The sequence below is a fragment of the Magnusiomyces paraingens genome (assembly GCF_902498895.1).
Source record: "Magnusiomyces paraingens strain CBS 517.90 genome assembly, contig: contig3, whole genome shotgun sequence".
Taxonomy (NCBI): domain Eukaryota; kingdom Fungi; phylum Ascomycota; class Dipodascomycetes; order Dipodascales; family Dipodascaceae; genus Magnusiomyces; species Magnusiomyces paraingens.
Genome location: NW_022474069.1, coordinates 4,680,670 through 4,693,226, shown reverse-complemented (window position 1 = coordinate 4,693,226; position 12,557 = coordinate 4,680,670). Strand labels below are relative to the sequence as shown.

The following is a 12,557-nucleotide window of genomic DNA, read 5'->3' as shown; positions in this document are numbered from 1 at the left end:
ATATATATAGAAGAAATTAAAGAGGGGCGGCTAAAAAAAAAGGAAGAAGAAGAAAAATTGACATTACATTAAATTAAATTCTCAAATAAAATGTAACATAAATGTAATGAGATTATATTATATATATATATACTATATATAGTTATCTTAAAGTAACAGGTCTAACAACTCAATATATTCAAAATGATCTTACAAAATGGTGACGTCAATAGAAAATATATTTTTTTTTCTTTTTCTTTCCTATTGACTTCAGTATATATATATGCATAATGCTTCTAATCTTGGACTTTAGATAACATGAATAAAGAAGCATATTTATAAAAAAAAAAAACTTGTTTTTTGTTTTTTGTTTTTTGTTTTTCTTTTTAATGCTCTTCAATCGGAAGATCGGTCTAGAGGAAACCGTTCAAGGTCCGGAGTATGGAATGTGGAAGAAGAGACAATCGGAGAATGTGTATTAATAGTATCACCATAGCGATATCTATTTCCGTCATTGGCAAAGCCTCCATTTCTTAATCCTGCTTCTTCATGGCTTTCGTCATCATAATTTTCATCATTATCATCATTATCATCATCGTTAAGAATTATACGGCCGTCGTGGAGTGAAGGATCAATAAGAGCTTGGAGTCTGTAAGTGGCAGTACTTACTATTGGTGCTAGTGCGCTTTTGAATGAGTATACTAGGATGGCCGAGCATACTACAAAAAGGCTGAGTGTCTATATTTTATTTTTTTTTTATTTTTTTTTCAAAAAAAGAAAAAAAAAGATAAAAAAAAAGAATTATATTAATAGAATGAAATCAATTAATGATAATTATTAAAGAAAACACTTACAAATAAGAGATTCCCATTAGTCATTAAAAAAAATCTGTCATGGATTTTTAAATTGATGATGTCGATTTTATCCTTATAATAATAAAAAATATTTTTTTATTATTTTGGTTTGTTATGATCTGTTTAGTTAACCAATAGCCAAATCCTTTATGTTTGTTGGTTTGTTGGTTTGTTGATGTTGATGTTGTTGTTGTTGTTGTTGGCTGGTGGTTGTGTTTGTGTTTGTGTTTGTGGTTGAGTTGGTGGTTAACTTGGCAGGCTGTTTATGGGAAACCAGGAATAGTTTGTCTTATATTATTGTTAGTTATTGTTAACTTAAAATTATAATTAATCTAACTGTGACTTGTTATTTTTTTGTTACCAATACTATTTTTCACGTGAATCGTTGTGACATTACATTTAGCTAACCTAAAAATAGCACCACCAGACTAAATGCCCCGAAGCGAAAAATTTCAGGGCCCTAGTAAAAAATTAAAAATAAATAAATAAAAAAAAACCTCCTTTAAACAAAAATGGTAATAACCGTTTTTTTTTTTTTTTGGTCTGAGCAAAGGTTTTTTTTTTTTTTAATCTTTTGTTGTTTTATTCAATTGCTTTTAATATATTTATATATATATATATATATTTGCTATTCAAAGATTCAACTTTTTGTTCCTTCTCTATTTTTTTCTTGCTACCAAAAAAAAAAATACAAGCAAAAAGCCTGTTTTTTTTTTTTTGGCGTACTCTCGTTAATACCTAAACTATACCACAAGCTTTTAAACATTGATATATTAAATCTCACCTTCTTTTCATCCGAATCCAAGACATTTCCCCCATTGCCTAAAATCTTAAATATTAATAAACAAACAAATAAATAAAGAAATAAAGAAATAAACAATTATAAAACAATGGACCAAAACTACCGACCAGATGATCTTCAAAATGATCAGAACCAACTAGCAAACCTAGACATTCATCATAATAGCCCTGGACCAACTCTCACTGTTTCACCTCCTCAAGAAGAAGATAATTTGCATTCAATTGAGACCTCAATGACCATGGAGTCTCAAAAGCCAACCAGCTTCTCAAGTCCACTCTCGTTAACTTCTTCCTCACCTGAAATGGCTCTGGACTCGGCAACAGCCTTGGTCATGGATGCTTACGCAGACCTATACCATTCAGCATCTCCCGACCACGTCGATTCTACCGGAAATAACGACATTGGAGAGTCCCAAGTCCACCAGAGCCCCGGTGTTGATGTGGATTCTGCATTTCATCAGGTAGGCACGGATGGTGATAATAACAACACCTATCCTGCCGTTTCAAATGTTCCCATTATCGCTAACTCTATCACCGCTACCGTTACCGCTACCACTAGCACTAGCACTACCACCACCACCACCACCGCTGCTACCACTGCCACCAGTCCGACTGGCTTTAAAAATATTAATAACCGCAACATGGCTGCTTACACTGACACAACAACTAACAACTCACCTATTTTCACCACCACCAAATCCTCCACCTTTCCAAACAAAACTCATCCAGATTCCTCTTCTTCTTCTTCACTTGCCACCAAAATGCCTGCCAAAAACACAATCACCCGTGTTCAAAGCGACCAGGCAAGCGACGACAGTTCTCGAGATATTCATTCAAACATTCCTCAAACAAATGCATCCTTCCAAGACCCTATAGACCCCTCAGGAGGTTCGTTTGATGTTAATGTTCCTCCCTTGGACCATGTTTATCAACAATACCAACAACAACAATCTTCACCTCCATCTGTCCAACCCTACAATCAAAGCCCTCAACATCTTTCTGCTCCTCGTGGTCCCAGGTCTCCTCTTCGTAAGGGGCATTCGCCTTCCCCATCCATCTCCAGTATACCCGAAGATGGCTACTACCAGCCTGAATACCAACAGCAACAGCAACAACCGGAATACCAAACTTCAGACCAAAACAGTTTTAATAATAACTCTTTCCCAATCTCTGCTTCTCTTTCTCAAATTAACCCAGGCTATGGAAGGTCTTCTCCTAGCAAGGTCCCAAACTTGTCCAACTATGGCGACTTTAATAACCAACAACAACAACAACAACAACTACCTCCCTCTGCATCTTATCCTCAAATCGTAGCCCCAGTCGCCCAACCAGCAATCGCTCATCCGGCTTTCCGCCAACGTGGCATGCCTCCCTACCCTGCTATTCCATCTCCATCATCAAGATCCTCCTCTCCAGCTATTCGCCAACAACAACAACAACAGCAGCAGCAGAACAATCATCAGCAACAGTTTGCTGGATTTGGCTATGCTGCCCCAGAGTCAAACAATAGTGTCAATAGCCTGGCCCCACCTGTTCCAAGCTTCTCGATGCGCCCACACAGCCCGGGCTCAGACCCTTCCCACATTGTGCCCTCCGCATCCACCCCCAACGTTATGAACCCCTCCTCGGTTCCAAACTCTCCGAGACTCTCCCCCATGCTCCACCCCCAACGTAACTCCTCAGGTAACTTTATGGGCCAGCCCCAAGCTTCCCGCAGCTCCGTCCGTCTCGGAACCCCAAGCAACTCGCGCCCATTCTCCTCGCTCTCAACAACATCCTCCTTTGACGGTTCTGGAGGCTCTGGCCATCAAACAGACTTTTACAGCTACACCAATAATGGTTCAGGCTCTGGTCGCACAATGGGCGGTCCAGGCCACGGCCGAACCCAGTCTATGGCTTTTACTGACCTTGCCGGAACTTCTGCCTTTGATCTTTCTCAAACATTCATCTCCTCAAACCTCGGTGCTAACTCGTCTTCCTTAGTCCCACGCATGAAAACCATTGAAATGTACCGTAAAAATGCAAAAAAATCAAATGACCCCGTCATCCAGTTCCAGTTTGCTCAGTACATGCTTCAAACAGCCCTTCTAGCTACCGCAAACTCGGCTGGCGGTGCCCCCAAGTCTCCATCTTTCAGCGCTTTGGATGCTGCTGGCGATGAAAATGACGACGATGACTTTGCCCTAGAGTTTGCCCCCCTTCCTAACCAGTCTTCAAGTGCCTCCATCATGTCTTCATCAGGCGTTGACCCTACGGCTTCCCCTGCCTTGGGCCCGTATACCCCAAGAGACGAGTACCGCATTAAACGTGGGCTTCTCAAAGAAAGTGTTTCTCTTCTTAGGAAACTTGCAGATAAAGGTTATGCTGACGCACAATATATCTTGGGTGACGCGTATGCCTCTGGTGCCTTGGGCAAAAGAGACCTTAAAGAGTCCTTTGCTCTATTGCAACTCGCAGCAAAACACGGTCATGCTGAGGCATCATATCGTACTGCACTGTGTCTCGAAGAAGGCTGGGGTACGTCAAAGGATCCTCGTCGTGCACTCCAGTTTTTGCGTCAAGCAGCTTCCCGCAACCATCCTGGTGCTATGCTGCGACTCGGTGTTGCCAGCTTTTATGGCAAGTTGGGTCTCCACATGGGTCTTTCCAGCTCCAACAAAGTCAAGGTTCAGCAAGATGGTATTCGTTGGCTTACGCGTGCTGCCGACGTGGCCAATGACATTTTCCCCCAAGGCCCCTACGAACTGGCCAAGATTTACGAGGAAGGTTACCGCGACTTGATTTTTAAGGATTTGCAGTATGCAGTCCAACTCTATGTCAAATCGGCTGATCTTGGGTATGTCCCTGCAGCTTCAAAGCTGGGCCGTGCCTACGAGTATGGTGATTTGGGATGCCCCCAGGATGCTGCATTATCGATCCATTACTACACTATTGGAGCCATGGGCGGGGACCCGACTGCCATGCTGGCCATGTGTGCCTGGTACATGGTTGGTGCTGAGCCGATGCTTCCGCGCAATGAGGACGAGGCTTATGAATGGGCCGCACGAGCTGCAGAGCGCGGACTTCCCAAGGCCCAATACGCGGCTGGGTATTTTTTGGAAAACGGGATTGGCACCGAGCGTGACATTTTGCAAGCTTCCCGTTGGTTCCACAAGGCAGCCGAAGGCGGGGATGAGCGTGCCATTGAACGTATCAAAAATAACCGTATTCTGGCGTCAAAGCCCAATACCAAGCACCGCAAGAAAAGTACAAGTAACTTGCGAGCACTTGTATCAGGATCTACAGAAGGATCTCGTGCTGCGTCTATGACGGAGTCTATGAGACAAAACCAGCAGCAGCAAGGAGAATTAATTGCATCACAGAATTCTATCCGTGGATCGACTTCTAGTCCTGTTCCGTCTCATGCACCATCCCATGCTCCTTCACGAGCCCAATCCCAGGTTGTTTATTCTGAGCAACAGCAGCAGCAGCAACAACAACAGCAGCAGCAGCAACAACAACAGCAGCAGCAGCAGCATGAACTGGGATCTGAGTTTGAGCAGTTGTCGCTTGCTGACAATGGAGAAAGACATTTTGACGGAGAAGGCCTTGAAGGGGCGCAAGTTACATCTCATACTGAAGGTATCAGTGTGAATGAGATTGCCGACGATCCACTCATGGACGAGCTGACCTCGAAGAAGAAGAAGGACAAGGATTGCATAGTCATGTAGAGATAAGCAAGCAAGTAAGTAAGCAAGCTAGCTAGCAAAATTTGGGATTATAAGATACATATACATAAAATGGATTTCAAAAATAGTATAACCTTGATTCTGGTATCGTTAGTTGGGTTTAGTTAGAGAGATACAGGTTTGGTTAACATGAAAAATGTCAAAAAAAAAAGTAAATAAATAAAAGATTTTTAATATATAAAGAAAAGAAAATAGCAAAACATTTACAAAACAAATATAACAATGGATCATCATTAACATCTTTTTTTTTAATAATTCAAAATTGAGGAAATCGCGATTCTTGTTTGGACTGAGTCGCCTGGTTATTATTATTTAAATCCGCTTTTCTTGTCCACCAGTGAAATGTTTTCTGGTTAACGCGCTGTGGCGCTTTCTCCCAATCTTGACCGTTTATTTCCAGCTCAAGGCCATCACCCCTACTATCACCGCTACCATTACCCCTATCATTGCCCCTACCGCCGCTACTGCCGCTACTTCCGCTACTTCCGCCCAGAGTTTCCCCGCCCTCGGAATGCCCCACTCCGCTGCAACTATGGCCGCCAGATTCCTGGTCAGGAAGCCCTGGGTCCAGTGCTGAGACGTAGTTTGCAGGCTCGCGCCAGCGTAACTGGAACTTTGGACACAGTCTTCCTCCTGTGCAGCACCGGCTTTGGCTTTTGTTTGGTACAGAAGGATGAGAAGGAGAAGGAGCAGGAGGAGGAAGAGGAGGAAGAGGAGAAGAAGAAGGGGGTGTTTCAGAAGTCGTGCGGACTGACCCGCTAAGTGGGAAAACACCTGCAGCGCCCGAATGCTTTTCGTCAGCTACAGAAGCAGAAGCTGCCGAAGATACATGCGAAGACCATGATGCAACGTCGCGAGGATCTGTTGTGACAGCGCGTCCGTCGACGCAACGGGTGCGGCGCGCAAGGATCATGGTAGTAAAGGCTGGCGGGAAGTAAATGCAAAGAAGCAGGTAGCTTGTGAAAGACACGAAAAGTCCGACGGGAAAAGCAAAGTAAAAAAACCGGGTCCCTTGAAGTGTAATGTTGACACCGAGTTGGCCCAGGAACCCATAAAAGTTGGGCGCAATTCCTAGCACGTACGCGATATATGCGCGTGGATTGATTCCACGCGTATAGTAGTATACCCCGCGACGCGAGGCCGTGTACAAATCAGGCTCGACGGCGAGCAGACCCCCAGTGACGATATAGTAATGAGCCAGCATGACACCGGCAATGGCTGAGAGAAAAATCTGGTAGCTGGAGAGCCATTTGATGAAGCTGGTAGCGGTTCCCATGAGTTTCCAAGGAACGCAAGCCCAGGTGAGCAGGGCGCAGACCATAAAGCTGCGTTTAATGGTGAGTTTGCGTGGGTATAGAGCAGCCAAGTCGTTACCTGCAGGAAGCACGTTTTCCACAATGCAAGAAAAGAGACCGCTGTAGGCAAAGCACAAGGCAATGAGAAACGCGCCGGCACGATTCCCTTTCGTGTAGTTTTGCGTCTGAATCATGTCCAAGTACACAATGGGGTTCCACACGAGCGAAGATTTGGTGGCTGAGGTGATGCCTGCACCGGCAGCATGAGCTGCAGCGCCCGAGTGTGGATCAATGACAGCGACACTTGTAGCGCCAACAATCACACCGACAAGACCAATGATAAAATTTGATAGAGGGAAGCCAACGACTTGCCCCCAAATGGCGTCGTTTGGGTTCCGCGTGTAGCGCTGGAGGTCAGCAGCATTTACAATAAAGGTGGAGTTGTTTGCCCATGACAGGAAAATGAATCGGGCCAGCAGCCAGCTGCGGGCAGATCCGGTGAGAACCACATTATTACGGGAGTTAATGACTGAATGCGGGAGTCCTCCAGCCAGTGCAAGAGTCCAGGCCAGCATGGCGATGGCAGAAGCTACGAAAACCGGGACCTTTGTGTTGAGATAGTACTTGAGCTTAGGGACTGGGATGAACCAGAGACCAGCCACAAGAAGAACCCAAGAAATGGTAAAGCCAATCATGCCGCCTGTGTTGAGGGCATCGTCTGGGGCCATGCCATTGGGAAGCCGCGCAATCGAGGGGAAGATTGCGTGGAGCATTGTGTAAATGGCCTGACCACACTGGACAAGATTAACACCATTCCAGATGATGGACATGACGATGCGGTTGATGACGGGCCAAGCTGCACCAAAAACGCCAAAGCTAGCTCTGGCCAAGACTGGGAATCCAACGTGGTATATTGCACCACCTCGGCCGTTGAGAGCCATCATGACGCCGGCAATAAACTGACCTGCCAAGTGGCACCCAAGAGCTTCCCACATGGTGAGGCCGACTGTCATGAAGGATGTTGGCGAGTACCAGTTTGAAAGGTTTGCGGCCGCAGCAAACCAAAACAAGTACGATGTCCAGCGGCCCCACGTGCGGTGGGCCACAGGTGTTGGACGGAGGTCCGGGCTGTCGAGCCACTTGGACGGTTGCAAGGAGAGATGCGGGTCAGTTTCTGGAGGAGAGAGATGAGAAAAGACGGTAATTCCGGAGCTCGGATGCGGAGCTCTGGACGGGTGGGACATTAGGGAGAGAAGGTCTCTGTCTTTTGTTACTTATATTTGTATTTGTATTTATATCTGTATTTATATTTATATTTGTATTTAAATACAAATTTATATTTGTTTTTGAATAATGGTAAGTGGTGGTGATTAGAGTGTGTGGTTTTTTATGGGCAGAATAGAACGTTTAATGGTAGGAAGACCTAATTAGACTTTGAAGATTTGAAAGACTGAAAAAAAAAAAAAAAAAAAAAAAAAAAAAAAAAAAGGGAAGCTGCTGGTTCTAGATAGAAAGACAGAAAGGGAAAAAGGACTTTAAGAGATGATGATGGAAGGAAAGAAGTTCAGATTGAGAAGTTCTAAGAGAAACAACCAAACATTGCTTTAATCATAAAGACCACGACGATGACAGCCAAGATTGGGTTTAAGATTGGCTCAGCTGTGTAAAACAAAAAGTTTTGTGCCCACCTCAATCGCAAGCATCGTGATTCTGACTGAATGGGGTAACTTGGCAAACAATTTTGATCGCAGCCAGTCATGACCATTAACACTACTACCACCACCACCACCACCACCACCACCTCTGACAGCTGTTAATCTCATTGCTCCCCGGGTCCCACAATTATCATCTAAAAACCCGGGTCCCATGGAAATTTTTATTTTAACAAAAAAAAAACGCCTGCCCCTGTAACGCGGCTGTGCTCCCTCAAAGCTCGGTAATTAATGCCTAATCCGTACAAAAATAATTTATCCTAGTATATATATATATATACGTTAAAAAAATACCCTGACTGCTCAACTTTAGAGTTGGTGGTAGATCTACCCACTTTCTCTCTCTCTAGCCCTCAAGCAATTCAATCCCAACTGTCCGCAATGCATCCACCGCCCACTTCGGGTACTGCGTCTTGTCGCCTGAGTACCAGTCATGGAAAAATTGACGCACAAATGCTGGGTACTCATCACGCAGAATCGCTGCCCGCGCAGTCCGCATCAGATTCAACTGGTAATACACATTGTGCAGCGTGAGCAGGTGTGCACCCGCAGTTTCTTTGGCCGCCAAATGCGCAATCATGGCTCGTGTCATCCCCATCCCGTTGTTGTCTGCGCGTGGACGACACACAGGGCATCGGCATCCTTCTTCTAATGGCCCAAAGTCATCCGCATACTGTCGGTTCTTCAAATTGATGACACCATGTTTGGTGATGGCATTGCCGAACCGAGCAGTGCGTGTAGGATATACACAGTCAAAAAGATCAGCACCAAGTGCAACCGAGACAACAAGATCTTCAGCATAACCCTTAATTGAAAAAGAAAAAAAAAACCGTTAGATTTGTATGAGATAAACAAAGTCTTTGGGATACTTACCACACCCATGCAGTACCGAGGTTTGTTTTCTGGAAGAATACTGGTGCAAAGATTGACTCTAAAAATAAAAAAAAGTTAGATCATCTCGATAATCAAAAGTCACCTTTTTTTTTTTACTCACACTGAACAGTAAGACTCCTTATCTTCGCCTCCAGAAAGACCGCCAATGGCAATTCCAGGAGTATCTCGCTTTGTCATTTCGTCACAGCACTTGCGGCGTAGATCCAAATCAAGCCCACCTTGGATAATGGCAAATATGTTTTGGCGCTCAGGGTGCTTGTGTGCAGCAATGCACCGGTCCAGCCATCTCACACTGCGGTGCATGGCCTCCTCGACGCGTGGACCAGTCGTTAGTGTAGCCACCACATCGTCCAGCTGCATAATGATATCCGAGCCAATCGAGTTTTGCAGAGAAATTGAATGCTCCGGGGTTAGCAGCATAGGTGATCCGTCGTGCGGACTCAGGAAATTAACACCTTCCTCTGTAATGGTGGCTAGTTTCAACAAAGACACCATCTGGAACCCGCCAGAGTCCGTGAGAATATTACGCGACCATGACTGTAACTTATGTGCACCACCAACCGCATCCAATGTCTCTTGTCCAGGTTTCAACCCCAAGTGATACGTATTGTTCAGGCAGATACGACAGTCAAGCTGCTCAAGCTGCTCAGGTGTAATACCCTTGAGCGATGCTTGGGTGGCTACTGGCATGAACATTGGAGTCTCCACAACACCATGTGGAAGAGTCATGTTTGCAGCCCGAGCCTTGGACCGCGAACAGGTCTTGAGAAGATCAAACTTAAGAGCGTAACCAGCTTTGTTCATCTCGGGTGTGGTCGTCGTCATGGCTTGTTTTGATGGAAGCAAAAAAAAAAAAATTTTCAGTGGTGGGGGGTAGAGGATTTAAAAAAAAAAATTCAGTCAATACATAGTCTTAAAAAAGCTCTCATAAAAATTTTTCTTCTTCATCTTCATCATTTTTTTTCCAAACAATCCTACCGAAATAATGTCCTTCCAGAGAAAAACAGTGTCTCTTGCAAATACAGCCAGAGGCGGTTCTCTTCCGGCACGTGGCCCGGAAGGTGTAACTGGAAGACCTATCCATCCCGGTACCAGACCCATTGTACGGCCTGGTGTTGTTCCTCGACCAGGCGCTGGTGCAACAGCAACGCCACTTGCTCTTTCGCGCAAAGAAATTCTTGCAGCAACCATGCGTCGCCACGGGGCCGTGCGACCGTCAATACAGTTATCTGATATTCCAACTGTGTCTACAGGAACCCCTGATTTGGATACCCTTCTGGGCCACGGTGGCCTGCCCTTGGGCTCCATGTTACTAGTTGAGGAGTCTGGAAACACTGACTTTGCAGCATTGTTGCTGCGCGCGGCTGCCGCCCAGGGTATATGCCACGCCCGTCTGACAACCAAAAACACCCCAGACTCGGTGTATGATACCCGTGTGATTGTAGTTGGCGCCGATGGTCCTACGTGGGGTACAGGGCTGCCTGGCGAGTATCGCGACAAGAAGCAAGCCAAGCGTGACAAAATTGAAAAGGAAAAGGGGCTCGTTGGCACCGACAATAGTAGCATGAAGATTGCATGGAGATATGGCCGACAGGCTGCAACTCCATCAGAAGCTGGGTCTTCTCCAATCACAGAAAATAATCCCCATTACCATACCGTGTTTGATTTTACATCACGACTAGTGCCTGGTCCTGTGGCTGGTCGTGAGATTGAGTATGTTGGCGGTGGAGTCTACTTTGCTCAACCAAGTACTCCGGGATCCTTTTTGGATAACCTTTATATTCAAATTGAAGCTGCAGTTTCACGTGCACGTACAGCTGTGGGCCCACACGGTCTGATTCGTCTTGTAGTTCCAGCTCTGTTACACCCAGCTACGTACCCTCCTGAAGCGTCTGACCCTGCACAGCTTTTACGGTTTCTATCGAGGCTGAAGGACCTGGTTGGTGCTTCTTCACAAGTTGGGAACTTGGTGGCTTTTGTGTCTCTTGCGCTCGATCTTTATCCGCGCGAAACTTACTTAACTTCGTGGACTGAGCAACTATTTGACGGCGTGATCCAACTGGAGCCGTTCCCTGAGAAGCTAGGAGAGTCGGATAATAGCAATAACGACGAGAGTTCTGGTGCTTCTAAACCATACCAAGGTTTGGTTCATGTATTCCGAGTACCGGTATTGAGTGCGCGGGGCGGCATGCATGTGCGTGTGGGCGAGCACGCGTTCCGAGTGAGTCGCAAACGATTTGAGATTGATGAGTGGGGCATTCCTGTGGAGGATGAGGAACCTGAGGCAAGTTCTGGAGATAAAACTAAGAAACCTGGGTCTTCTGAGGCTCCGAGTCCCGTTCCATCTTTGGATTTCTAGGGAGGGGCGATACACATAATGTGCCAACTATATAAGATTTCTTTTTGCTGTTGATTTGAGCACCGAGTGTGTGGGTTTGTACCGAAGTCAGAAAATGCGCCGCATATACCTTTTTTGTAATTTACACACGTGACTGATAACTGACCAGTCAGGACTGCGCAAATAAAAGCAGCGCGGCTTTCCCAGACCTCCCATTTGGAAGCTGTCTGGGTGAGATTTTTTTTTTTGTTTGGCTTTTTGGCGGCTCTGCAATTCGCACAAAATTTTCCCTTTCCTCAACTCCTCCCATAGTCCCCAAATCACCATTACCATCACCACCACCACACACACAACCCTTAAATATCCCCACCCACATATATATATATATATTAATACACACATATACACACAAAATGACCCGAAGTACGTGCAGCCGCTCTCAGCTATTTAAGCAACGACTTTTGAAACTAACCTTTTGATCTTCTTTCTTATCCAGGCACAGAACACCAGCGCCCCGAACTCGTCTCTTTCGATGACATTGACTACAGCGACAACCAGGCCCTGAAGCAGGCTCAGGAAAGTTTTGTCCGGGAACAGTGGATTCGTGTCGAGGCCCTCAAGACCGTCCGCCGTGCCCTTGAGAAGTGCTTCCAGACCCAGGGCGTCAACCAGTACGAGAACTGCAAGGACATTGCTGAAAAATACCTCGACATGCTTCCTACCCACAGAGTTAAAGGATACCTGGCTTACCAGCGAAACGACCCACGGAAATAGATGTCTTCCCATCTTTTTCTTCTAATGATATATCCCTTTTTTCTTCATTAATAAAACTCTCAGCATGCAATTCTTCTTTTTATCTTTCTTTTTCTTTTTTTTTTTGTACACTAATATCTAAGGCTTACTTCTTACTACAGGTTTTTTTTTCATTTTTTTTCCTTTCTCTTATTTTCAAATGA

At 45.3% G+C, this 12,557-nt stretch overlaps 5 protein-coding genes across 5 annotated transcripts; 3 read left to right on the top strand and 2 right to left on the bottom strand.

The window, feature by feature from the left end:
• Positions 1-1,723: 1,723 nt before the first annotated feature.
• On the top strand, positions 1,724-5,344 carry SAPINGB_P004738 (uncharacterized protein; the record flags this gene model as incomplete). Its single annotated transcript, XM_031999453.1, has 1 exon — positions 1,724-5,344. The coding sequence occupies one exon, from the start codon at positions 1,724-1,726 to the stop codon at positions 5,342-5,344; it is 3,621 nt and encodes a 1,206-aa protein (XP_031855344.1).
• Positions 5,345-5,618: 274 nt separating this feature from the next.
• On the bottom strand, positions 5,619-7,901 carry SAPINGB_P004737 (uncharacterized protein; the record flags this gene model as incomplete). Its single annotated transcript, XM_031999452.1, has 1 exon — positions 5,619-7,901. The coding sequence occupies one exon, from the start codon at positions 7,899-7,901 to the stop codon at positions 5,619-5,621; it is 2,283 nt and encodes a 760-aa protein (XP_031855343.1).
• Positions 7,902-8,715: 814 nt separating this feature from the next.
• Positions 8,716-10,088, bottom strand: SAPINGB_P004736 (uncharacterized protein; the record flags this gene model as incomplete). Its single annotated transcript, XM_031999451.1, has 3 exons — positions 8,716-9,174; positions 9,243-9,300; positions 9,364-10,088. The coding sequence occupies 3 exons, from the start codon at positions 10,086-10,088 to the stop codon at positions 8,716-8,718; spliced, it is 1,242 nt and encodes a 413-aa protein (XP_031855342.1).
• Positions 10,089-10,248: 160 nt separating this feature from the next.
• Positions 10,249-11,622, top strand: SAPINGB_P004735 (uncharacterized protein; the record flags this gene model as incomplete). Its single annotated transcript, XM_031999450.1, has 1 exon — positions 10,249-11,622. One exon carries the CDS (start codon positions 10,249-10,251, stop codon positions 11,620-11,622), a length of 1,374 nt encoding a protein of 457 aa, XP_031855341.1.
• A 392-nt stretch (positions 11,623-12,014) lies between these two features.
• SAPINGB_P004734 (uncharacterized protein) lies at positions 12,015-12,375 on the top strand (the record flags this gene model as incomplete). Its single annotated transcript, XM_031999449.1, has 2 exons — positions 12,015-12,024; positions 12,098-12,375. The coding sequence occupies 2 exons, from the start codon at positions 12,015-12,017 to the stop codon at positions 12,373-12,375; spliced, it is 288 nt and encodes a 95-aa protein (XP_031855340.1).
• Between the last annotated feature and the right edge of the window lie 182 nt (positions 12,376-12,557).